The sequence below is a fragment of the Lissotriton helveticus genome, chromosome 5_1 (assembly GCF_964261635.1).
Source record: "Lissotriton helveticus chromosome 5_1, aLisHel1.1, whole genome shotgun sequence".
Lineage (NCBI taxonomy): Eukaryota > Metazoa > Chordata > Amphibia > Caudata > Salamandridae > Lissotriton > Lissotriton helveticus.
Genome location: NC_136065.1, coordinates 748979791 through 749007003, shown reverse-complemented (window position 1 = coordinate 749007003; position 27213 = coordinate 748979791). Strand labels below are relative to the sequence as shown.

General features: G+C 50.9%; 1 protein-coding gene across 4 annotated transcripts in view; it reads left to right on the top strand.

Annotated features, from left to right (window-relative positions):
- The window catches only part of GBF1 (golgi brefeldin A resistant guanine nucleotide exchange factor 1), a 2365494-nt gene that overhangs the window by 2188055 nt on the left and 150226 nt on the right, over nt 1–27213 (top strand). For all 4 annotated transcript variants that reach the window (XM_078643218.1, XM_078643217.1, XM_078643220.1 and 1 more), the window contains exon 37: nt 23042–23155. In XM_078643218.1, the coding sequence (XP_078499344.1) occupies nt 23042–23155 (114 nt within the window). The remainder of the gene's footprint in view (nt 1–23041; nt 23156–27213) is intronic.

The window sequence follows — 27213 nt, the reverse complement described above, 5'->3', positions numbered from 1 at the left end:
CTCTGCACTCTGAAGCTCCACTCTGAAGCTCCACTCTGAAGCTCCACTCTGCACTCTGAAGCTCCACTCTGAATCTGCACTCTGAAGCTCCACTCTGCACTCTGAAGCTCCACTCTGAAGCTGCACTCTGAAGCTCCACTCTGAAGCTCCACTCTGAAGCTCCACTCTGAAGCTCCACTCTGAAGCTCCACTCTGAAGCTCCACTCTGAAGCTCCACTCTGAAGCTCCACTCTGCACTCTGAAGCTCCACTCTGAAGCTCCACTCTGCACTCTGAAGCTCCACTCTGAATCTGCACTCTGCACTCTGAAGCTCCACTCTGAATCTGCACTCTGCACTCTGAAGCTCCACTCTGAATCTGCACTCTGAAGCTCCACTCTGCACTCTGAAGCTCCACTCTGAAGCTCCACTCTGAAGCTCCACTCTGCACTCTGAAGCTCCACTCTGAAGCTCCACTCTGCACTCTGAAGCTCCACTCTGAAGCTCCACTCTGAAGCTCCACTCTGAAGCTCCACTCTGAAGCTCCACTCTGAAGCTCCACTCTGAAGCTCCACTCTGCACTCTGAAGCTCCACTCTGAAGCTCCACTCTGCACTCTGAGGCTGCACTCTGAAGCTCCACTCTGAAGCTCCACTCTGAAGCTCCACTCTGAAGCTCCACTCTGAAGCTCCACTCTGAAGCTCCACTCTGAAGCTCCACTCTGAAGCTCCACTCTGAAGCTCCACTCTGCACTCTGAAGCTCCACTCTGAAGCTCCACTCTGCACTCTGAAGCTCCACTCTGAAGCTCCACTCTGCACTCTGAAGCTCCACTCTGAATCTGCACTCTGAAGCTCCACTCTGCACTCTGAAGCTCCACTCTGAAGCTCTACTCTGAAGCTCCACTCTGCACTCTGAAGCTCCACTCTGCACTCTGAAGCTCCACTCTGAAGCTCCACTCTGCACTCTGAAGCTCCACTCTGAAGCTCCACTCTGAAGCTCCACTCTGAAGCTCCACTCTGAAGCTCCACTCTGAATCTGCACTCTGAATCTGCACTCTGAAGCTCCACTCTGAAGCTCCACTCTGAAGCTCCACTCTGAATCTGCACTCTGAAGCTCCACTCTGAAGCTCCACTCTGAAGCTCCACTCTGAAGCTCCACTCTGAAGCTCCACTCTGAAGCTCCACTCTGAAGCTCCACTCTGAAGCTCCACTCTGAAGCTCCACTCTGAAGCTCCACTCTGCACTCTGAAGCTGCACTCTGAAGCTCCACTCTGAAGCTCCACTCTGAAGCTCCACTCTGAAGCTGCACTCTGAAGCTCCACTCTGCACTCTGAAGCTGCACTCTGAAGCTCCACTCTGAAGCTCCACTCTGAAGCTCCACTCTGAAGCTCCACTCTGAAGCTCCACTCTGAAGCTCCACTCTGAAGCTCCACTCTGAAGCTCCACTCTGCACTCTGAAGCTCCACTCTGCACTCTGAAGCTCCACTCTGCACTCTGAAGCTCCACTCTGCACTCTGAAGCTCCACTCTGAAGCTCCACTCTGCACTCTGAAGCTCCACTCTGAAGCTCCACTCTGAAGCTCCACTCTGAAGCTCCACTCTGAAGCTCCACTCTGAAGCTCCACTCTGAAGCTCCACTCTGAAGCTCCACTCTGAAGCTCCACTCTGCACTCTGAAGCTCCACTCTGCACTCTGAAGCTCCACTCTGAAGCTCCACTCTGAAGCTCCACTCTGCACTCTGAAGCTCCACTCTGAAGCTCCACTCTGCACTCTGAAGCTCCACTCTGAAGCTCCACTCTGCACTCTGAAGCTCCACTCTGAAGCTCCACTCTGCACTCTGAAGCTCCACTCTGAAGCTCCACTCTGCACTCTGAAGCTCCACTCTGAATCTGCACTCTGAAGCTCCACTCTGCACTCTGAGGCTGCACTCTGAAGCAGCACTCTGAAGCTCCACTCTGAAGCTCCACTCTGAAGCTCCACTCTGAAGCTCCACTCTGAAGCTCCACTCTGAAGCTCCACTCTGCACTCTGAAGCTCCACTCTGAAGCTCCACTCTGCACTCTGAAGCTCCACTCTGAAGCTCCACTCTGCACTCTGAAGCTCCACTCTGAAGCTCCACTCTGCACTCTGAAGCTCCACTCTGAATCTGCACTCTGAAGCTCCACTCTGCACTCTGAAGCTCCACTCTGAAGCTCTACTCTGAAGCTCCACTCTGCACTCTGAAGCTCCACTCTGCACTCTGAAGCTCCACTCTGCACTCTGAAGCTCCACTCTGAAGCTCCACTCTGCACTCTGAAGCTCCACTCTGAAGCTCCACTCTGAAGCTCCACTCTGAAGCTCCACTCTGAAGCTCCACTCTGAAGCTCCACTCTGAAGCTCCACTCTGCACTCTGAAGCTCCACTCTGAAGCTCCACTCTGCACTCTGAAGCTCCACTCTGAAGCTCCACTCTGCACTCTGAAGCTCCACTCTGCACTCTGAAGCTCCACTCTGAAGCTCCACTCTGCACTCTGAAGCTCCACTCTGAATCTGCACTCTGAAGCTCCACTCTGCACTCTGAAGCTCCACTCTGAATCTGCACTCTGAAGCTCCACTCTGAAGCTCCACTCTGAATCTGCACTCTGAAGCTCCACTCTGAAGCTCCACTCTGAAGCTCCACTCTGAAGCTCCACTCTGAAGCTCCACTCTGAAGCTCCACTCTGAAGCTCCACTCTGAAGCTCCACTCTGAAGCTCCACTCTGAAGCTCCACTCTGAAGCTCCCCTCTGAAGCTCCACTCTGCACTCTGAAGCTCCACTCTGAATCTGCACTCTGAAGCTCCACTCTGAATCTGCACTCTGAAGCTCCACTCTGAAGCTCCACTCTGCACTCTGAAGCTCCACTCTGAAGCTCCACTCTGCACTCTGAAGCTCCACTCTGCACTCTGAAGCTCCACTCTGCACTCTGAAGCTCCACTCTGAAGCTCCACTCTGAAGCTCCACTCTGAAGCTCCACTCTGAAGCTCCACTCTGCACTCTGAAGCTCCACTCTGAAGCTCCACTCTGAAGCTCCACTCTGAAGCTCCACTCTGAAGCTCCACTCTGAAGCTCCACTCTGAAGCTCCACTCTGAAGCTCCACTCTGCACTCTGAAGCTCCACTCTGAAGCTCCACTCTGCACTCTGAAGCTCCACTCTGCACTCTGAAGCTCCACTCTGAAGCTCCACTCTGAAGCTCCACTCTGCACTCTGAAGCTCCACTCTGAAGCTCCACTCTGCACTCTGAAGCTCCACTCTGAAGCTCCACTCTGCACTCTGAAGCTCCACTCTGAAGCTCCACTCTGCACTCTGAAGCTCCACTCTGCACTCTGAAGCTCCACTCTGAAGCTCCACTCTGCACTCTGAAGCTCCACTCTGCACTCTGAAGCTCCACTCTGAAGCTCCACTCTGCACTCTGAAGCTCCACTCTGAAGCTCCACTCTGCACTCTGAAGCTCCACTCTGAAGCTCCACTCTGCACTCTGAAGCTCCACTCTGAAGCTCCACTCTGAAGCTCCACTCTGAAGCTCCACTCTGAAGCTCCACTCTGAAGCTCCACTCTGAAGCTCCACTCTGAAGCTCCACTCTGCACTCTGAAGCTCCACTCTGAAGCTCCACTCTGCACTCTGAAGCTCCACTCTGAAGCTCCACTCTGCACTCTGAAGCTCCACTCTGCACTCTGAAGCTCCACTCTGAAGCTCCACTCTGCACTCTGAAGCTCCACTCTGAATCTGCACTCTGAAGCTCCACTCTGAAGCTCCACTCTGAATCTGCACTCTGAAGCTCCACTCTGAAGCTCCACTCTGAATCTGCACTCTGAATCTGCACTCTGAATCTGCACTCTGAAGCTCCACTCTGAAGCTCCACTCTGAAGCTCCACTCTGAAGCTCCACTCTGAAGCTCCACTCTGAAGCTCCACTCTGAAGCTCCACTCTGAAGCTCCACTCTGAAGCTCCACTCTGAAGCTCCACTCTGAAGCTCCACTCTGAAGCTCCACTCTGCACTCTGAAGCTCCACTCTGAAGCTCCACTCTGAAGCTCCACTCTGAAGCTCCACTCTGAAGCTCCACTCTGAAGCTCCACTCTGCACTCTGAAGCTCCACTCTGAATCTGCACTCTGAAGCTCCACTCTGAATCTGCACTCTGAAGCTCCACTCTGCACTCTGAAGCTCCACTCTGCACTCTGAAGCTCCACTCTGAAGCTCCACTCTGCACTCTGAAGCTCCACTCTGCACTCTGAAGCTCCACTCTGAAGCTCCACTCTGAAGCTCCACTCTGAAGCTCCACTCTGAAGCTCCACTCTGAAGCTCCACTCTGAAGCTCCACTCTGCACTCTGAAGCTCCACTCTGAAGCTCCACTCTGAAGCTCCACTCTGAAGCTCCACTCTGAAGCTCCACTCTGAAGCTCCACTCTGAAGCTCCACTCTGAAGCTCCACTCTGCACTCTGAAGCTCCACTCTGAATCTGCACTCTGAAGCTCCACTCTGCACTCTGAAGCTCCACTCTGAAGCTCCACTCTGCACTCTGAAGCTCCACTCTGCACTCTGAAGCTCCACTCTGAAGCTCCACTCTGAAGCTCCACTCTGAAGCTCCACTCTGAAGCTCCACTCTGAAGCTCCACTCTGAAGCTCCACTCTGAAGCTCCACTCTGAAGCTCCACTCTGCACTCTGAAGCTCCACTCTGAAGCTCCACTCTGCACTCTGAAGCTCCACTCTGAAGCTCCACTCTGCACTCTGAAGCTCCACTCTGAAGCTCCACTCTGCACTCTGAAGCTCCACTCTGCACTCTGAAGCTCCACTCTGAAGCTCCACTCTGCACTCTGAAGCTCCACTCTGAAGCTCCACTCTGCTCTCTGAAGCTCCACTCTGCACTCTGAAGCTCCACTCTGAAGCTCCACTCTGCACTCTGAAGCTCCACTCTGAATCTGCACTCTGAAGCTCCACTCTGCACTCTGAAGCTCCACTCTGAATCTGCACTCTGAAGCTCCACTCTGCACTCTGAAGCTCCACTCTGAAGCTGCACTCTGAAGCTCCACTCTGAAGCTCCACTCTGAAGCTCCACTCTGAAGCTCCACTCTGAAGCTCCACTCTGAAGCTCCACTCTGAAGCTCCACTCTGCACTCTGAAGCTCCACTGAAGCTACACACCGCGCAGGGCAGCTCTGGATGCTGATGCGAGAGGCCAGCTGGGAGGCGCGCTGCTCGTCTTCCTGCTCGTGCTGACTCGGAGAGAAAACTTGTTTTCATTGGGAGAGCGGCCTTCAAAGACCCGGTCACTGCGCCTCTCCGAGTGTTTAGCTTGGGATAAAATGGGCGCAGTGTTGTGGTGATGACAGTAGAGCAAGGGAGGTGCCGGCAATGCCGGAACAGACTCGGGGGCGTTCCCGGCGTCGCGTGACGTCGGCAAAAGGGAAAGAATGTCAGGAACGCCCCCGTGTCTGGTCCGGCATTGACGGACAGGCCCCTCGTCCAATGGCAAGGCTCCGTTTACGGAGCCAGCCAATCAATGACGAGGGCCGACCCAAAGCACCCTACAGTTCTCAACAGGATTTCGCCTGCGCGAAAAGCTGCGCAGAGCGCAGCTTTCGCTAGGCAAAACCTAAAAAAAAGTGTTTCCCATAAACCAGAAAGGACTGGGTAATACAAGTTTAAAAAATGAAAGATTCCTTTCTGTGTTCTTCAATGTAATTATGTTCAAGACCTGGTCAGACAATTTAGAGAGACTCCTCTGTATATAACATTCACACACAAAATTGCATCTACTGTTGTAATTTTATTTAAAAACCAGACATATGTCCTTAGTTCACGATATCTCTTTTAGACAAAAAGTTTTTTACATGATATTCACAGTGATCATAATACAGTCATAATATAAAAAACATATAATATTTAAACTCAATTTTTATACTCATAAAAAAAAATATTAAAAACAGTGGTTAAGACGAAGTCTTTATGTCGACGCGTTTCGGTGTCTTGTTCTGACTTTATAAACACCTTCCTCAGGACAGATCAATGTAAAAACAAACCAATCTGCAAATAAATGCATACAATTAATATAGGGTTCTGTTGTGTGAATTTTCTAAACTAAATCTAAGTTATATACATGTGCTGACAAGGTCAAGAAAAATCTTACTTTAAGATGTATTTATTCATTTATTTCACTTTGTTCAAAGTAGACCACTAGTAAACTTTGGGTACTTTTTCCAGGGGTTCAGCCAGGCGTCCTCCTGTATTATAAAAATGCGAAAAATGGGCTTAGAGCTTTAACCCTATCATCATTACTATTTGTCCCACTGTTTATTTACCATCTAGTAGGAAACACTTGGCGATGTCATCCCCTTGGCTGTAGCTAGCAACTATGTCTTTAGGTAGGTAGGGTCTGGATTCCCTGGTTAATTCTTTGGTGTCGCTGCCACCATTCGGAGAATTGGAGGGCCCTAACTGTAGGGCCTTGAGTTCTAGCTCTCTCAGTTTTATCTCATGAGCCATCCTCTGTTCCTACCTCCCCTGTTCCAATTTGGCTAATTCCAACTTTAATTGTCTTTTCTCCCTCCTGTCCATTAGTTCAGCTTCGGTCAAGCTTCCTCCGGAGACACTACTACCCTTCCTTGAGTAGGTCATCGGTCCTAGAAGTGGGTTTCCCATCTCAGGATGGAACAATCCCTCTACCCCTATGACTGTGTCCCGGTCCGTCCCCTCTTCCTCCTACTTCTCTTCTCCATGTGCTGCCACCCAAGCCCTCAATCTGAAAGAGACACGTTAGTATTAGATTCCTTACCTTAGAATATCCCCAGACGTCAGACTGGATCCGGAAATTTTTGCGTAGCAGTACCCTTGCGCGTCGGTAGTCGTCGTCTGCGGCTCCGCGTCCGTCGTGGGCGCCGTGATGACGTCGTCGGAGTACTTAGACGCCGCCTCCGCGTGCTGACGTCAGTTCTTCTTTTTTCCGCGCCAGCAAGCACAGATCTGGAAAAAGCAGTAACCCTAGTCATTTTTTGACTAACTTTTTTGATCATTTTTGATTGCTTTTCGAAGTCTCTCGACTCCGAACGGTGCCGTAGGGATGCCCGGCTTCAAGCACTGTGACGATTGCGACCCTCTGATGTCGGTCACGGATCCTCACCGCGTATGTTTGTCCTGTTTGGGCGTCGACCACGACGACAAGGCCTGCTCCGACTGCCGGGCCCTCTCCTCGAAAGCCAGGCGGGAGCGGTCCCGTAGGCGCCTCGAGCTCCGGCAGTCGGTCCCGCGCCGTGAGAGGTCCCGATCCCATGGGAGGTCGAGGGACAGGTCGCGGGCTCGGAGCCACCACAGCTCCGAGAGTAGGCCGCACTCCTCCGGGTCGAAGTCGTCGTCAGGTAAGAGGCACAAGAAGTCCAAGCGGCATCATCGCTCCTCGGACTCCCCCCGACGCTCGCGCGATGCGGCCGGGGGTTCGGGTGATACCACCCACGCGGCTCCGTCGGAGTCGCGGGCGCCGCGTGCAGCTCCACACCCTCCGGTCCCTGGGCTGAACGCGTCGCCGGAGGAGATCGAGCGCTTCCTCATGGCCATGAGGAAACTCTCTCCTCCGACGGGCTCCGCGGCGCCTCCGGGCCCAGCGGAACCGTCTGGGGCCCCTAGCGGGTCGGCGGCTCCGGCCCCGACGCCGTCGGGTGCTTCGGCCCCGACGCCGCCGACGGCTTCGGGCCCGGCGCCGCAGGTCCCCTCTATCCCGACGCCGCCGGCGCCTTCGGGCCCGGCGCCGAGGGGTCCAGTTGTTCCGGCGCCGCAGGACGCCGCTGGTCCTCCTTCGGGATCTGGTTCATCGCCGGTGGATCTGACGACCTCCCCGGCGTCGGACACTCAGGTGTCGCCCGGGTCCTACCTTCGTTCCTGTTCAGCCGTCGGGACGGCCCTGCTGGGCGCCGCTCCAGACGTCGTTTGGTGAATTTCACTTTTATGAACAGGCCCCATTGGTTGAGAACCCTGAATTTCAGGAGATGGGTGATTAAGAGGACAGGGAGGGGTCTGAGGACCCTCTGACCAGGGAGTGTCAGTCTCATGAGGACTGGACAGGTGACCTTGGGGAGGCCAGTGGCCTGGACACCTCTCCAGACACTGGGTTTGTCTCCCCTCCTACCGTGGCTTCAGGGGAGGGGGCAACATATAGTGTGGTGCTGATGAGGGCTGCCAAGGCCTTGGGCCTTGAGCTCCCCGTCGCGGCCGTGAGGACTAACCTCCTCACTGAGGTCCTTAAACCGCAGTCAAGCTCGGCCGAGCCTCTGCTGCCCTTTAATGAGGCCTTGACCGACGTTCTTCTGGGCACTTGGTCCAAGCCCGCTACGGGTTCGCCCGTAGATAGGAACGTGTCCAGACGCCACCGCCCAGCCCCGGGCGACCCATGTTTCCTGTCCTCCCACCCTACCCCCGAGAGCCTTGTTATCCAGGCCTCCAATTCCCAGACCGCATTCCCGTCGGCCCCGCCGGACCGGGAATCCAAGAGGTATGACCAGTATGGGAAGAAGATCTTCTCATCCCTTAGTCTAGGCCTGCGGTCTTCCAACACTGCCTGCCTCTTGGGACACTCTGTGTGGGATAAGGTCGCGGAAGTGCTGCCAGAGTGTCCGTTGGAGGTACGGGCCAAACTCGGCCAAGCCCTTGTGGAGGGCCGGGATGCAGCCAAGTATTCCATCAGGTGTAGGCTGGATACCACTGACTCGCTGGGTAGAGCGATGGCAACGACGGTGGCGGTCAGACGCCACGCCTGGCTGAGGTCCGCCAACTACTCGGCAGATGTCCAGAGCACGCTCATGGACATGCCGTTCGAAGGCCGTCGCCTCTTTGGCGACAAGGCAGACCATGCGCTTGAGCGCTTTAAGGACTCCAGGGCTACAGCCAAGTCCTTGGGCCTCTCAGGCCAGCGCCAGCAATCGGCTGCCTTTCACTCCTTTCGTGGCCACGGAAGGGGTGCGCCCACACACGCCGCCAGCCACGCACTGCAGGGCAATACCCAACGCGGTGTCGGCCGTGGGAACCGCCGTCCGGGCGGTCGGGGGCAGCGGAGAGGTCAGTCCACTCCTTCCCCCGCAGCATCCGCCTCAAAACCCTCCTAGTCCGTGCTTTCAGGCCCATGTGATGCCAGTGGGGGGCAGGGTTCGCCATCACCACCTCCACTGGCGCACTGTCACATCGGACAGGTGGGTGCTGCAAATCGTCCGAAGGGGCTACTCCCTCCCCTTCGAGGCGACTCCTCCAGCCATGCCACCGCAGAACCACCGTGTATCGGGGGATCATTTGCGAATTCTGCAGGAGGCAGTTACGGTCCTCTTGGCCAAGGGGGCCATCGAGCGCGTTCCTGGGCCAGAAGTAGGGTGTGGTTGCTACTCCCACTACTTTCTGGTACCCAAGAAGGGCAAAGGGGGCCAATGCCCTATCTTGGACCTGAGGAACGTCAACAGCTTCCTCCGGAAGGAGAAGTTCAAGATGCTGACACTGGCTCAGGTTCTGGCTGCCCTGGACCCAGGAGACTGGATGGTAGCGTTGGACTTGCAGGACGCTTACTTTCATATCCCCGTCCTGCCTGCCCACCGGCGCTACCTGCGGTTCATGGTGGTCCACGAGCATTTTCAATTTACCGTGCTCCCCTTCGGCCTTACCAGCGCCCCTCGGGTGTTCACAAAGGTGATGGCGGTTGTCACTGCTCATCTGCGCAGGTTAGGGGTTTCAGTCTTCCCCTACCTCGACGACTGGTTGTTGAACGCAGGCTCGCCCCAGACAGTCGTCAGCCACCTCCAGACGACGGCAGACCTCCTGCACCAGCGGGGGTTCTCCATCAATGTGCCGAAGTCACACCTGTGCCCCTCTCAGAAGCTCCTCTTCATCGGAGCGGTTCTGGACTCGGCGCGGTTTCGGGTTTATCCGCCCGAACAGCGGGTCCGGGATATTCAGGCTCTGATTCCCATCCTTCAGCCGTTATCCCGGGTTTCGGTCAGGTGTACGCTGCGGCTTCTGGGGCTGATACCTCCTGCATCCTACTGGTGCTTCACGCACGGTGGCGGATGTGGGCTCTGCAGTGGGACCTGAAGTTTCAGTTGGCCCTGCATCAGGGCAACCTCTACGACCACGTCCTGATCTCGGAGGGCACTGCGAGACAGCTGCAGTGGTGGCTTACGGACCGCGATTGGGTCAGCGGCAGATCCCTCTCCCTTCCCCAACCGGAGCACGTAGTTGTGACGGAAGCGTCCCTCCAGGGCTGGGGAGGCCACATGGGAGAGGCGGAGATCAGAGGCCTCTGGTCTCCGGCGGAGACCCGGCTCCACATCAACCTGTTGGAGCTCCGGGCGATTCGTCTGGCACTGAAGGCATTCCTCCCCTCTGTCCGGGGGAGTGTAGTGCAGGTATTCACGGATAACACCACCGCCATGTGGTACTGCAACAAACAAGGCGGGGTGGGGTCGTGGATCCTTTGTCAAGAGGCTCTTCGCCTTTGGCAATGGCTGGAACGCCAGGGCGTGACCCTGGTGGCTCAACACCTGGCAGGTTCTCTGAACGCCAGGGCGGACAAGCTCAGTCGTCGGTGCATGATGGATCACGAATGGCGTCTGAACTCGGACGTGGCGCAAGGCCTCTTTTAGCGATGAGGAGAGCCTTGGTTAGAACTATTCGCCACCGAAGAGAACGCGCAATGTCATCAGTTCTGCGCGTTGGAATTTCCAAGGCGGCACTCGCTCGGAGATGCTTTTCGTCGCGAGTGGAGTTGCGGTCTGTTGTATGCCTTTCCGCCTATACCACTTCTGCCCAGAGTGCTGAAGAAGATCAAGCGCGACCGGGCCCAAGTCATCCTTGTGGCTCCGGACTGGGCACGAAGGTACTGGTATCCAGAGCTACTCAGTCTGTCAGTCGATCCCCTGGTTCGTCTGCCTCTTCAGGAGGACCTTCTGTCGCAGCAGCAGGGGACGGTCCTCCACCCGAACCTGTCCAGTCTCCACCTCCATGCTTGGAGATTGAGCGGCGACAGTTGAGGCCATTTGACTTGCCTCCTGAAGTTTGTAACATCATTCTGGCAGCCAGGCGTCCCTCCACTAAGTCGGTATACGCCTGCAGGTGGAACAGATTTCTGGCATGGTGCACAGCAAAGGCTGTGGATCCCCTCAATGCCCCTCTTTCTGAGGTTCTTCTCTTCCTTCTTTCTCTTGCCCAGCAGGGCTCTGCTCTGGGCACTATCAAGGGCTACCTTTCTGCCCTTTCAGCCTTTCTCAGGCTGCCTGATCAACCTTCTTTGTTCAAGTCCCCTATTGTTAATAGATTTCTTAAGGGCCTCACACACACGTTTCCTCCTGTTCCGTTTGTGATGCCTCAGTGGGACTTGAACCTGGTTCTTACTTTTCTGATGTGCGCTCCCTTTGAGCCACTTCACAACTGTCCTCTCGGCCTTCTGACTCTGAAGACTGCTTTCCTGGTTGCCATCACATCTACCAGGAGAGTGAGTGAGCTCCAGGCCCTTTCTTGTACTCCACCTTTCCTTTCTGTCCATCCGGATAAAGTGGTGCTGCGTACCAAACCTTCTTTCCTGCGCAAGGTTGTCACGGCCTTCCACATCGGGCAGTCTATCACCTTGCCAACCTTCTTCCCGCCACCGCATCCCTCTAAAGAGGAAGAGCGGCTCCATCGTCTGGACCCAAAACGTGCGCTCTCATTCTACTTGGATCGCACACGCCAGTTCCGGGTGGATGCCCAACTCTTTGTTGGTTACGTGGGCGCGAAGAAGGGGAAAGCGGTGCACAAGAGGACCATCTCCCGGTGGATCATCCTGTGTATCCAGGCATGCTACTCCTTGGCTAGGAAGGAGCCTCCTGCTGGATTGCGGGCTCATTCTACCCGAGCCACGGCGACTACCACTGCCCTGGGCAGGGGAGTGCCCTTACAAGACATCTGTCAGGCAGCTACGTGGGCGTCGCTGCACACGTTTGCGAGACACTACTGCCTGGACAGTCAAGGCGGGAGGGATGGCTTCTTTGGCCGTTCCGTCCTCCGGGACTTTCTGGTGTGATTTTGGTTCGCAGACCCACCACCGGGGTTGGTATTGCTGGGGTATCTACTCTAAGGTAAGGAATCTAATACTAACGTGTCTCTTTCAGATGCACAAGTTACTACTTGTGTAACGATATATCTGTAAGAGGCATTAGTTAGTATTAGAATCCTTACCGACCCACCCATCCTCCCCGTTCTGCGAACCAATATCTAGGGTTAGGGTTGTCCCCTTTCAGGGCCCTAGTTTCAATGGCACCAGTGTTGGTTTTTAACATGGCTCTGCGTTTCTGGTGCGGAAAAGCTGTGTCTAAGAACTGACGTCAGCACGCGGAGGCGGCGTCTAAGTACTCCGACGACGTCATCACGGCGCCGACGACGGACGCGGAGCCGCAGACGACGCCTACCGACGCGCAAGGGTACTGCTACGCAAATATTTCCGGATCCAGTCTGACGCCTGGGGATATTCTAAGGTAAGGAATCTAATACTAACTAATGTCTCTTACAGATATATCGTTACACAAGTAGTAACTTGTGCAACTGGTCTGGATTTCCCCCTTCTTGGCACCACGCTTAAAAAACACTCCCATCTTTTGACAAAAGTCCCTAAGCTGGGCTGCAGAATAAGTTTCCAGTTCTTCCAGAGCAAATTCCATTTTGCTGAAGAGCAATGTAGGGACAAGCACACAAAAAGAATAGATTCACAAGGGGCAATTTGAAGCTACCTCCACCCACCACCAGGAATGAATTTAGAAAAAAACAAAAGTAGTAATTAGGAAGTCCGCCAGGAGAAAACTCCTGGTGTAGGCCTGTGGGGAAGGTTTTGTTACCTCAGAGTATACGCAAACACAGTTTAGATCCCACCGCTGGACACCAATTATGTTGGACCTAGGGAACACCCAAGTCACATAGGGTAGCTTGGCACTAAGGAGCAGGGCCTAATTCCAGAGTACATGTGCTAAGTTTGCGTCACACCCATCGGTAACATCACCTCCATCCACTCAAAAAGGACACTACACCAAAATTTTGTAGGAAAATACGTGCTGCTTTATAAAAATAATACTTTGCTCTCTTTCCACTTTATATCCTTTGTCAGTACAGAGATACACATTTAAACATTGTTACTTCAAATTACTAAATGATGGAGGTAAGACCTCACTTCTCAATTTACAAGTATTAGAGTTCAATACACGGGCTCTCAGAGAACCCAGTCTGACCACTTTGTAGGCTCAGGTAACCTTTGGGCCTCCAAGAAAGGTTGGTACCGATTATTTTCCCTGCAACCCCAAGGAACAATGGCTATTAACCCCCACTTTACTGTTCCATGAAAGCTCTCCTCTATTCCTGAAACAAAGAGGATTATTTACCAACACATCAATAAGCAGCTTTTAATAACTGCATTGGGGTGACTGGGTCACTTGTGGAAGTCTTTAAGGCTTCTGGCTTGTATTATCCACTCTTTAATTAGACCAATAGAAAGGAACCGCTCTTCAGCCCCTTGGTCGGTAGTACTCCAATCTTTAGCTTCCCCCAACACACACTCCTTACTTTTCAGAGAAGGGCCCTCGGTGGCCAAAGTCTCGGTTCGCTGGGAGAGGGGAAGACCCCACCAGTGGACTCTGCCAGGATCTGTTCGCTGCTCTACTCGCCTCACCCGCCAGACCAGCCACTCGATGACAGAGCTGGCGCGGGGTGAGAGGGCCACACAGGCTGAGAGGAGCCGATGCTCGCCTCACGCCTGTTTCCTCTCCGGGTACTGACTCCGCCTTTCTCGAGGGAAGCGGCCCGACTGAGCAGGCGCGAGGGATTAGTGGCTCCACGGCTGGGCCCGCTCAGCTACGGCGATTCTCCTTCCTTTGCTCCGCCCTCGCTCCAAGACCAGCATTCGCTCTATCGAGCCTGCGCAGATTGGGGAAAGGCTTTCCCTTCACAAGCCTCCGATCTCCCTCGCCGACCCAGGAAAGAATGAGGCTGCCTCCTCCACACGGCCACACCACCTGTGAGCCCTGTCCCAGACACTCGGACCCTGACTTCCCTCCTGGCGTGCCGCTACTCTTAATAAGGCAGTCCGTTACCACAGGTACAGGGGGGGGGGGGGGGTCCGGTTGGAATGTTGGGGGGGCAATTAGGTCCCCAGCTCACGTGGAGAACTAAAAAGGGGAGGTCACAGGAATTAACTCCTCAGTCTCAAACTTTCCTTCTTCCTGGTATCACGCTTCCAGAATCTTAGCGAGGGCTTTCCTACTGGGCAATGGACTGAGCTCCCTACTAGTTCAGTCTCCCTCAACACGTCCTAACCCTCACTTCTCGGCTTAGGATCGGGTCAGGCGCCCAGGGTCTTAAGGAATACCACTTGGCAGGGTCAGGTCAGTAACTACAAGGGGAGAGGGGTGGTGAAGCAGTAAGGAAGCGTCCCTACACTGGGAGATCAACCCTCTGGATATCCTACCCCCACCTTATGCTACAGCCTGTACTCCAGCTGACTCACTCTGGTAAGACAAAATGGCTGCACCGCAGTTGACCTTTTATAGGTTGGCCTCAGAAGGTCCAGAAGGGACCAGAAGGTTCTGGAAGATCCCTATTCTAGTCTATGGGTCCTGTCTAGAGGTGACCGTTATGGCAGTTAAAGGCGACCATTTTGTGGGTCCCATAGTCTCTAGTCAGAAAAGGCACCTAGGCCTCAGGTAAAAAAAAATTATGAGGGCAAAGAGCATCCAACCCCCAGGTCAACACCACAAAAATACTCATGTGGGCACAAAAAGATTAAAAGGTTATGAGGGGCAAAAAGGGGACAAAATAAATAAATAATTAGGAGGGACTACCCAAAGGCAGACAGGTCTAACACTTATGAATTCAACACCAGGCTATACCATTTGTTTTTTCAGCTTGAGCATTGATTTCTCAGTTGCATGTTTGTATCAGAGAGTACTCGTTGTTTCATTTGCATAAATTAGCATTTCTCAAAGAAATTTGTCCTACCCAACAGAACCACTTGTTTGTTTAACCACTAATACCCAGGTTATGAGGGACACAGGGTTACCCCGTTTTTTGTTGAACTATAATCTGTAGACATGCTACCTTCTTTTTGGTGAATTGAGTTTTCTTATTTTATGGAACGTGTTGATCGTTCACACCCGGAACGCTGTTTCTCTGCACAGCAACCGGCAGCAGCTACACAGAAAAAGACCCTCCGCATCGGAGCTACGAAACTTTGAGAACACTCTTATTCCCGCTATCACCATTGAGTGACCTGCCGGACCTCAATACTCTAAACTTACTCTAAAGAGTACCATTATTCCAACCTTTGTGGAAACGTCTATACTGCGTGAACCTTCGAATCTTGACAACAAAGAACCAACATAGAGGTTTTTTTCTTTGGATCCGCATCTTCGCCACACGGATTTCCCCACCTAACCTGGTCTCGAGCCGAGCCAGGTTGGAATTATCACCGGCTTAGCGACCTTTTGTGCGCTACCTCATAGCTTCAGCCCTGAGGAGTCGCGGAATTACATTCCCATGCGACGAAACACGTGTCGGCTGGTAACAAAGACTATTAAATGAAGACATTTCCCTAAAGACTTTTGCATTTTCCTTGACAGCTACAAATTTGAACATTAAGGTGTCCATCGCGACACATCCGATTACTCTATTCCTTTTGTTGTGTGCAGCAGGCTTTTTTGTTGTTCTTGTCCAGTGTGGTGTTCTGTCAACACACGTCACTGAGGGGTTATAGGGCTTATCCCCTCGCCTTATTGCACCACCATCTTCAACATAGCTTTCAACACTACTCAAGCGTTAAACATAAGAAGAGCGCCCAGAATTTCCCCTTATTCTAAAAACCCTTGTCAATTTGTTTCTGTTGATCGTCTTTGGACTTCCCGCGTTCTTCGTTCTGTTCTGACCATCCTCTTCTTTCGGATTTCTGTGTTGAAGTCTGAAAGGTACGAGAGGAACGTGTATCAGTATTTTGATATCTAGCAGGTTTTCTCAAATTATCCCTATTCCTGAGGTTATACCTTCTTTCAGAGGACTCCTTTTGAAGAGCCCTACCTCTGGATTGAGAACGCTTCTCTTTAGAAGTTTTAATGTTCTCCCACTTGTTTTTAGGAAGAGTAGGAGTGTGTTTAATAAAGACCTTTTCAGGACTTTCCATCAGCTGCGGTTTAACTGGTTTACCACCCAAGCTGTCTCTACCTAGTTCATCATAGGATTTTTCAATTATTCTGACTAGTTTTTGAGGTTGCTCAGTTACATAGAATTCCCTTAATTTCTGGCGGATTGCCCCAGATGCTGCTTCACCTTTAATATCAGCTAATATTATTGTTGAGACCTGTTTGAAATCCTTCAGTTATTTCATACCCAGATTTAAAGCATGTTTGCCCCAAATTCGTTTTGAATTTGTTTCAGGACGAATGGTTTAACTGTCGTTAGACGGAACACCATGTGCTTTAGTGTACATTGCAGCAAAGACTGTACCCCAAGTGTCGCAGTCCTCCAGATGTGGTGCGATCCCCATTGGTAAACAGATTGTTAGAATTCTGTGTTTCTCATGAGGAGTAGTATCAGGAAATACTTCCTTGATTTGAGTGACTTTTTTGAGCTATCCAGAATGGAATTTGTTCCCGTTTTGCAGGTAATTTACCAATGACTGATTGTATAGTCTGTGGGGTAATTTTATTTGTGTTCCCCTTGTAAGGGATGTGTTAAGGAATTCTAATTGCTGGTTGGGTTGTACGAGTCAGCATGACATATAGGACCAATTGTCTGTGGATTTTAATTAGCTCCTTTAGTTGGGCTAATACTTCATCGGTCATTTCTTCAATGACAGGATGTGGTGTATAGCTAGCTAACACTGGCCATGTTGCTCCTGGTCTACCTAGTGGACCGAGCCTGGTAATGTGATCTATATGTTTTAGGATGCCTTTAAACCAGAGCGCATGCTCCTGGTATGTTAATGGAATTTCAACATCCTCGAAAGGAATGTATTCCTCTGGTGGATCATCTTCTTTATAGAAGTGAAACACTTTTGTTACTGGATTTGCTTCAGGGAAGGTTATCCATGAATAGAATACCTCTGTCTGATGATATTCATGTGCCTCTATCGCAACAACTACCCTACCACCTCTTGCTGATAGGCCATTTCTTATAAGATTTGTAGTGATGGCTTTTCTTAAATTTTCTGGAATGATTTAGCATCATCGTCAGCTTCATTAAAGCCTATTGCGTTAAGAGCTCGTACAGCGTTTTCGGCTGTAGCTCCGCTGGCCCTGGGGTTGTCATCCCGTTTAGGGACATTTTGTTTAATGAAAGTTTGCAGAGCAAGTTTCAAGGAAACAAAGATAAGGTGCACAATATTTTGGAACACTGTATCCTTCAACGTTGAACAAACCAAAAACTAATACATAGGATTTTCGTCCTACTCAGCTATGGCGGATATTTTATCCTTTTACCCACTCCAGACGTCTATTGGAGTATTTTACAGGAAAAATGGGTCTCTGAGAAAAGCACGACTGAGTTACTTTAGTATCTAGAGTTAAATTAGTGCCTTACCAAACGTTGGGCGCCATGTAGTGTAGTTCCTATATTCCCAATAGGCTCTGCGCATTGGAATAATATATCCTATAGATTATTGAGGTCGACTAGGTCTCTATCGAATATACTAAACTTAATAGTGAGTGCCTGCTAGCTCAGAGGTCACTAGAAACTTTCTCGAATAAAAGAGAAGGGATTAGTTTCTGACAACCGCATAAACATGACAACTTTGTTTCCCAAGAATAAGAATATATTTCTCAGAGTCGCGGAAACAATAGATAAGTATTTCACTCAGTCAATCGTGCATGCTTCGTTTCTATAGAGTTGCAGAGAAATAGAGAGACAGGCGTTTTCAATAAAAAGGTTTATTGAACAGTCTTCTGTCTCACGCAAGAGAAGTGAACTGCTACATTCGTTAGGCAGACCGCAAAGTATAATGCGTACAGCGTAAACAGAAATATGAAATAATACTGCAAAAGCATTGTATGGTTTCTAAGCCATATATAAATACATACATAAATAACATAGACTAAAATACTCAACTGGTGCTTCTAAAATACGCCTACCCCAATGTACCTAACCTAAGTCTAGTACGCGGGAAGAAGTAAGTATTGTATAGCATAGGTTTTAGTTTTCTTTGCCAAGAATCTACCAAGGGTTTCTCTAGGTTCTAATCAGCTCCATACCTTGGTTTAGAATGACGGTGGTCTTGTATCTCAGTCTCAGGACTCGATTTCCCAACAACCCCGCAAGGGGAGCTTGGAAACACTGGAGCTGGATTCTCGGCAGGAGAAAGGGCAGCCTCTTGAACAGTGCCTCAGCTGGAGAGTCGACTTCCTTCGGCACTTGCTGTAGCGAGCTGCGTCGGGCAAGTAGATAGTCGAACTGCTCCGAACCACCGTAATTTGCTATAGCAAGTGAAGGTATATTTATACCTTGAAGGTGTTTAGGAATGCCACAGTTTGACGTAAAGTCAGGCATATGAACGTCAGGAAAGAACCCCACGGGAATAGTTGTTCTTTGCAAAGTACATGAGTTCTTGGACAAATCAATATTCAAGCAAGGGGAAGTTCCCGAATTGCTTAAGCCAATTTTCCAAGAAATCGTTGTGATTTTTTGTTCGGGTGAAAGTAGCCATGCCTGTATTTGGGTTGCATTTGCTATGCCTAAATAAGGGCTTGATGTCTATGCCTATATTAGGGCAATGTGGATTGTACCTATATAAGGGCATGAATCGGGAAAATTCACTTGGAGCCTAAAACGCCACACAACACCAGGGCAGTGGTTTGTAGGCATGGCACACAGGGATGTGTGCCATGTCGACTCTTCACTTTGTTCTGCACCAAAACACGCAGCCTGCAAAGGCAGTGTGTGTATATGTGTAAATGTACAGGGCCTCTAAGGGTGGCACAATAAGTGCTGCAGCCCTTAGAGGTCTTTCCTGGTCATAGTGCCCTGGGCACCTGTGGTACCATTTACAAGGGGCTGACCTCTGGCCATAGATGCCAATTGGTTAGTTTTGGGGAAAGAACACAGGTCCTGGGAACCTGATTGACAGGGACCCAGGGCACATCAAGTCAAAGTGCATCAGTAGTCTGGCAAAAAGTGGGGGTTTACTGTGACAGAAACACTTTCCTACAAGCATCCCTCCACTAAAACAGTTACGCCTGTAGATGGAACACATTTGTGGCAAGGTGCACAGCGAAGGCTGTGGATCCCCTTTCAGCCCCTCTTTCAGAGATTCTCCTGTTCATTCCATCTTTGGCCCAGCAGGCCTCTGCTCTCGGCACTTTTAAAGGCTACCTTTCGGCCATCTCTGACTTTCTGCGCCTTCCTGATCAGCCTTCTCTTTTCAAGTCTCCAAATGTAAATAGATGTCTAAAGGGCATTTCTTATCTATTTCCTCCTTCTCCTTTTGTAATGCCAGAGTGGGACTTGAATTTTGTTCTTACTTACCTTATGTTTGCTTCCTTCCACCCACTACATAATTGTCCTCTTCGTCTTACAGGGTGAGTGAGCTTCAGACTCTTTCCTCCAAGCCTCCTTTTCTTGCAGTTCATCTGGACAAAGAGGACCTTCGCACTAGGCCCGCTGCCCATAGAGGTTACCTCTTTCCACATAAGTCAGACCATCACATTGCCCGCCTTCTTCCCGCCTCTGCACCTTTCCAAAGAGGAGGAGAGACTCCACCGTCTGGACTCAAAACGTGTTCTGTCCTTCTATCTTGACGGCATTAAAGATTTCCAGGTGGACGACCAACTCCTTGTGGGGTTATGTGGTATCCAAGAAAGGTCAGGCTGTCCACAACCGTACCATCTCTCGATGGGTTGTCCTATGCATCGAAATCTGCTATTCTTTGGCAAAAAAGGAACCACCAGTAGGACTGCACGCCCACTCTACCAGGGCCATAGTAGCCTCTACTTCTTTGGGACTTGGAGTTCCGCTGATCGACATCTGCCATGCAGCCATATGGGCATCCCTGCACATGTTCACAAAACATACTGCCTGGATGGCCAGGTCCAGAGAGACGGTTTTGGCCGTTATGTTCTCCAGTACTTTCTGGTGTGAACTTAGGGGGTTGGCGTTGCTGGGGTATCTATTCTAAGGTAAAGAATCTATAACTAATGGTCTCTTTCAGATGAACAAGTTACTTACCTTCAGTTACAATGTATCTGTAAGAGACATACATTAGCTATAGATTCCTTACCGCCCCACATATCCCCCCCCCTTTCCGCAAACTGACTTCTAGGGTTATGAACTCCTTCTCAGGCCCCTAGTTTTTGGTACCAGTGATCAGTGTCTTGCATGGCATCCGCGTACAGGGGCGGCATTCAAGTAAACACTGTGACGCCATCCCGGCCACCACTATGCTGGCGATGGACTTGGAGTCGACCGCCCCCACCTACCGAAGCGCGTGGGTACAGCTAGTGTAATTCTCCGGATCCAGTCTGACGCCTGGGGGTAATTTTAAGGTAAGGAATCTATAACTAATGTATGTCTCTTACCGAAGGTAACTTGTTCTTCAGGCCCCATGCACTTAAGCAGTGTAGCGCTCAAGGCTACCATCCCGACCAGCACCTCTGCACCCAGACAACTGATGGCAACTTTGGCCCCCTAGCACCTTAAGTCCTAAAGTGCACCTCTGAATCCCGTTTACAAGTATCTGTGTGCTTCTCCCATAGGATAACATTGTAGCGTTTAAGGCCATTGCCTTAAAACCGTTAATCACACAATTTTTCTTTAAAATTGCCATCTCCACTTAAACGTAAGTTATTCAAAATAATTTATGTCTAAATTCTTATAATATTCAACTGTATTTTCATAAAATTGGTCTTGGATTCATTATTGAGTGTATGAACCATTTATTACTTGTGTGTACAACAAATGCTTATCCCTCCCCTCTGATAAGCCTGAGCTGCTCGACCACACTACCACAAATAGAGCACTTGAGACAAGTAAAGTAAGCCCTGTAAACCAGTAAGTGTTCCCTGGACTTTTGACATGGTGTACCCGTACATTGGCATCACTACATTAAAAGCCAGATTCTTACATTGACTATCTATTCTAAGGTAAGGAATCTGTGGCTAGAAGTCTGGCCCGGACTGGCCGTTGCGGGCAACCCCCCGGTGCGCCGCAAGGGGGGGGGGGGGGGGCGGTTTTGGTCCCTGGGGGCCGTTTTTGTTACAGGGCCATTTTTGCTGTAACAAAATCGGCCGAAAACCGACCCCGGCAAAGAGCTCGGTTGCACCCCCAGGGGGCCGGCCGAGCACTTTGCCAGGGCCGGTTTTGGTTCTCAGTCCGGCCCTGCTAGAAGTCTCTATCAAAAGAACGAGTTACTTACCATTGGTAACGCCTTATGTAGTAGAGACTCTTATCTAGCCGCAGATTTCTTACTGAACCTCCAATTCTCCCTGCTCTGCAAATTCATTCAATAGAGTAACCCTTCTGAGAGCCTTGTCAATCTACACCAGAATGTCAGCATTCTTCATGCTCCACACTTCTGGCATGGAAAGCTATGTGTGCCACTTCCGGTGAGGATGACCCAGACGTAAGCCGAATGACACTGATCCAGTGCGAACCCAAGGTTGGAACTTTAAACAATCTGTATATTTGCATTATCTGATCAAATATAATCGACTTTTCATCTACTTGGTCTATGGAACAATTAGTTGAAGAGTTGATGGCAATGGAAATTTTTTATGAAACACATTTATCATAACTCTGACTAAATAACCACAGACTTTGGTGGGATTTAATCATTTTATCTAGTAATATTAAATGCTCATATTGATTATTTCATAAATTCAAATAGTGGAAATCTTATTAGAGAGAGCAAAAATGTAATCATATCAATAACGGTTAATTCATTTCAAATATACGTTGCAAAGAGTGGACAGATTAGGAGACATCAAATGCAAATAATATATATTTATTTAAACTGTAAATTTGGGGGTATAGTTGAAGAGACAGAAGGTTCAGAGACAAGAAATATGACTTCAAAAAAATTTTTGCAATGCTAAATTAGTATCAAATACAAACCCAAAGGATCTGTAAGGGGAAAACTACCACCCAGTCCTAGGTAGCAGCGGGGAACCCCTGGACCAAGAGTCAGGGGATCAAAGACTCCGGAATCAGGACAGGGACAGGACAGGTCATCAATACAGCTTCTCTCTCGCGGGTACATATGTAAGAATCTATTGTGCATTTAATAAATTCAATAACTTTGGGTTCCATTCCCATGATGGCACTGGTGTTGGCTGCTTGTCAAATGTTCTGTCCTTCACCAGGTCACGCTTTTCCAGCCTTGCGCGGTAGTTCAGTCATGTGGTCGCATAGTTCCTGCGTGCTCCCAACTTCACCCCCCTTTTATGAGGTCAATTTATCAAAATGGAGGATTTATCCATTACTAAAAGAACGGAAAACAAACATTTATTAATTATGTGATAAAGTATTTTCACTGTTTACTACCCACCTTAACTCGACTTCATGTTATCTGTTATCCTAGCATAACATAAGCAAGAAAGTGGCGTTATTTATTAGGAAAAAGCAATACATGTCAAGCTTTTTACTACATACACATGCGGCCTTGCCATGCAAACCTCCTTAATTAATTTTATGCACAAGATTTTTACGTTTCCGGTTATTTATGCATTAATTTTGGGTTAGTTCATGCATTTTGCAAAGCAAGCTTCCCACGTGTAGTGTATTTGTGCACATTAGTCATTCTACCACTGCTGGCCGTTAGTACATGTTATAGGGGTGTTCAATTGAACAGGTTTCTTTTGTAAAATCCTGCTCCATCAATTCCACCTACCTGCATGCAGGGGCACTGCTCCAAAATGTGCTCTTCCAGACTGATGCTTGGGGATTATTCTTAGCAAAGAATCTGCAGCTAGAAAGAGTCTCTTTTACATAAGTCGCTACAGAAGGTAAGTAACTTGTTTTTTATAACGCTGTTGTTTGTGATTACATTAAGCCCTGAAATGTAATTTATCTATTGCTGATTTCTTTCACAGGTTTTCCTGCAGCATCTGTCACCACTACTCTCATTACCGACATTTGCGGCTTTGTGGCTTACTATACTTGACTTCATGGACAAATACATGCATGCTGGATGCAGCGACTTACTGGTAAGGGTGCAGAGTTGTAGTTTAAGAGATTTTTAATAGCTGGTGGTGCAAATGGAGATGTGGATGAGCAGTAAGTATCTATTTTGTGAGAGATGAGGGAGACCCATTTTGGATTGAGGGGACTTGATCTCAAACTGGAATTATGAGTGTACCTTGAGCTTACACGTCATTTACAATTCAAGAGTTCTTAAGAATGCTTATTTCCTCAGGTTTCTCACCTGCGAATCTACCCTACCCTTCACTTTTGACCTTGATTTTTTTCCACAACAGTAGCTGTCTTCTTGTGCGATTGAGGCTTCATCCATGGATCAGCTATGGATCTCATAGCTTTACTGAATATGATGTAGTTGGATAAACATTTTCCCTGTATCTGAGACTTCAGTTACTTTTTCTTCTTTATGTACCACAGAGACAAACACAAAAATTCCCTATTTTACTTTAACATTTTTCACTAGGTTTTGCTGGAGATTCTTTATCAAAAAATAATTTTGTTGATGACGGAGTGGGGCCTCGTCCAAATTAAGATGCCATTATCTGACCACTAATCTACCTGTGTGTGATAGGGAGCGGGCCACAGCTTGGCTGTTTACGATAAATGTGCATTGATGCACACTCAAAAGCAAGAGGAGGAATGGTGGCAAAACTGTTTCCAGGCCAGGATCGTCAAGAGAAGGAAACAAGATCCAAGTTACCACCGAGATATAATTAAAGAGGCCGAAAAACAAAAAAATAAAATTTCAGGGGCTTCTGAGAATGAAACCTAAAAAATAAATATTCTCCCTTTCTTTTTCAGGATTGAATCAGGTTGTTCCAGATGAGTTGATGGAGCTTATCTGAAAGAAACAGTAATAGATCCCTTACCTAAGAATTACCTCCAGGCGTCAGGATGGATCCGGAAAGTTTTTCATCAGCAGCACCCCTGCGCGTCGTAAGGTGGCATTGGTCGAGTCAGTCGTCTGCCTCCTGGTCTTTGGGCTGCGCAAATCTGCTGGCGCACCTTCGGGCCTGCGGAGTCGGCAGGGGGCTCTGTGCCTTCGATGCTGGCTGCTCCGGTTCCGGTGCCGCAGGGTCCCCTCGGATCCGTTCCGGTTGAGCTTGTTATACCTCCCCCGCCACCGATTCCACCTGCACCACATCCACCACTGGTGTCAGCTGTGTCTCCAGCCGACGTCGACCCTGGCCTCCACCTCGAGGTAGACACATAGCTGGACCGGCATCAACCGACGGCGGATCCGACGCCGACTGGTACTTTTGTGCTCCCGTTTTACCCTGGCTCTTTGAGACCAGATTGGGAGCCAGAGGAGGGTGAGGAGGACTGGAAGGGGTCTGGGGATCCGTTGACTGATCAGTTAGTGTTTGACCAGGACTGGAGAGAGGAACTGGGGGAAGCCAGTTATCTGGATACCTCATCAGACCTTGGCATGTTGTCCCCTCCTACCGTGGCTACGGAGGAGGGAGCGTCATTCGCACTGGTGTTGGGTGGGGCGGACAAGGCTCTCAACCTCGAGCTTTCTATGGTGGCAGTCAGGACTAAACTTCTGAAAGAGGTGCTTTAACCGGTAGCTAGCTCTTCGGAGCCCATGCTCCAGTTTAATGAAGCCCTTACAGATATCCTTTTGACCACCTGGTCCAGGCCCAACACAGGGGCTCCTGTAGACAGGATGATTGCCCAATGCCACCACCCATCCCCGGGCAACCCCACTTCCTCTCCCAACACCCCACCCCTGAGGGCTTGGTGGTCCAAGCCTCTACCTCCAAGGGCGCATTCCCTACCGCTCCACCAGATAAGGAATCCAAAAAGCTGGAGCATCTTGGGAAGAAGACGTTTTCTTCCTCCAGCTTAGGAGTGCAGTCGGTAAACACTGCATGTGTTTTGGTCGTTGCACCCACTCCGTGTGGGACACAGTTGTGCAGGTGCTGCCTCGGTGCCCGGAGGAGGCCCGGGCCGTGCTGTCCATTGCAGGTGCCGCGGAGAGAGACTCAGCAAAGTTTACCATCCGCTGTGAGCTGGATACCACCGACACACTAGGCAGAAAGATTTCCACGTCAGTAGCCCTTCCACGCTACGCCTGGTTGTGTTCAACTGTTTTTTTTAGGGATGTCCAATCCACCCTTATGGACATGCCCTTTGAAGGGCATCGCCTTTTCGGCGACAAGGCAGACAATGCGCTAGAATGCTTTAAGGAGTCTCGGGCTATGGCCAGGTCCTTTGGCCTTTCCACCAGCCGCCCTGCGCAGTCTGCCTTTCGCCACTTTCGTGGCTTCAGAAGAGGTTTCCCAGCTATGTCCCCCACAGAGCCACAGGCCGGCGCAAGCTGTTCAGCCCCAACGCAGCCGGGGACGTGGAACCACCGCTGTAGTTCCGTGGGCCATCGGGAGGGCCAGTCCACCACACCCCCTTCAGCAGCAGCCTCCAAACCCTCCTAGTCTGACCTTTCAGGACCGCCAAACGCCAGTGGACAGCAGGATCCGCCATTACCTCCCCACTGGCACACCATCACGTCGATAGGTGGAGTTTTCAAATAGTCCGAAGGGGCTACTCCCTCCCCTTCGAGACTACCCATCCATCTATGCCACCTCAGTACCATCGCATGTCAGAGGATCACCTGGCCCTTCTCCAACAGGAAGTTTTGGCACTCTTAGCCAAGGGTGCCATCGAGCGCGTTTCTGCCCCAGAAGTAGGTTGTGGTTGTTATTTTCACTACTTTCTGGTGCCCAAGAAGGACAAAGGCCTACGTCCTATCTTGGATCTCAGGAACGTCAAGCGCTTTCTCAGGAATGAGAAGTTCAAGATGTTGACGCTCACGCAGGTCTTATCTGCCCTCGACCCTGGAGACTGGATGGTAGCGTTGGACTTGCAGGACGCTTACTTTCACTTTATCGACCTGCCGGCCCACCAGCGTTGCCTGCGGTTCACAGTAGGCCACAAGCCACCCTTTGGCCTCACCAGCGCCCCTCGGGTGTTCACGAAAGTGATGGTGGTGGTCGCAGCTTATCTGCGCAGATCAGGGGTTCCAGTCTTCCCGTATCTCGACGACTGGTTGTTGGAGGCGGGCTCGCCCCAGACTGTCGTCTCTCACCTCCAGACTATGGCCGACTTCCTGCACTCGCTGGGGTTCTCCATCAACGTGCCGAAGTTGTTGAAGGTGGGCTCGCCCCAGACAGTCGTCACCCACCTCCAGACTACGGCTGACCTCGTGCATTTGCTGGGGTTCTCCATCAACGTGCCGAAGTCACACCTGTCCCCTCTCAGAAGCTCCTCTTCATCGGAGCGGTTCTCGACTCGGCGCGGTTTCGGGTTTATCCACCCGAACAGCGGGTCCTGGATATTCAAGCTCTGATTCCCATCTTTCAGCCGTTATCCTGGGTCTCGATCGGGTTGACGCTGCGGCTTCTGGGGCTGATGGCCTCCTGCATCCTACTGGTGCATCACGCCAGGTGGCGGATGCGGGCTCTGCAGTGGGACCTGAAGTTTCAGTGGGCCCAGCATCAGGGCAACCTGTCCGACCACGTCCTGATCACGGAGGGCACTGCGAGACAGCTGCAGTGGTGGCTCACGGACCGCGATTGGGTCAGCGGCAGATCCCTCTCCCTTCCCCAACCGGAGCACGTAGTTGTGACGGACGCGTCCCTCCAGGGCTGGGGAGGCCACATGGGAGAGGCGGAGATCAGAGGCCTCTGGTCTCCGGCGGAGGCCCGGCTCCACATCAACCTGTTGGAGTTACGGGCGATTCGTCTAGCACTGGAGGCATTCCTCCCCTCTGTCCGGGGGAGTGTAGTGCAGGTGTTCACGGACAACACCACCGCCATGTGGTACTGCAACAAACAGGGCAGGGTGGGGTCGTGGACCCTTTGCCAGGAGGCTCTGCGCCTCTGGCAATGGCTGGAACGCCAGGGCGTGACCTTGATGGCTCAACACCTGGCGGGCTCTCTGAACGCCAGGGCGGACGAGCTCAGCCGTCGGTGCATGATGGATCACGAATGGCGTCTGAACTCGGACGTGGCGCAAGGCCTCTTTCAGCAATGGGGAGAGCCTTGGTTAGATCTATTCACCACCG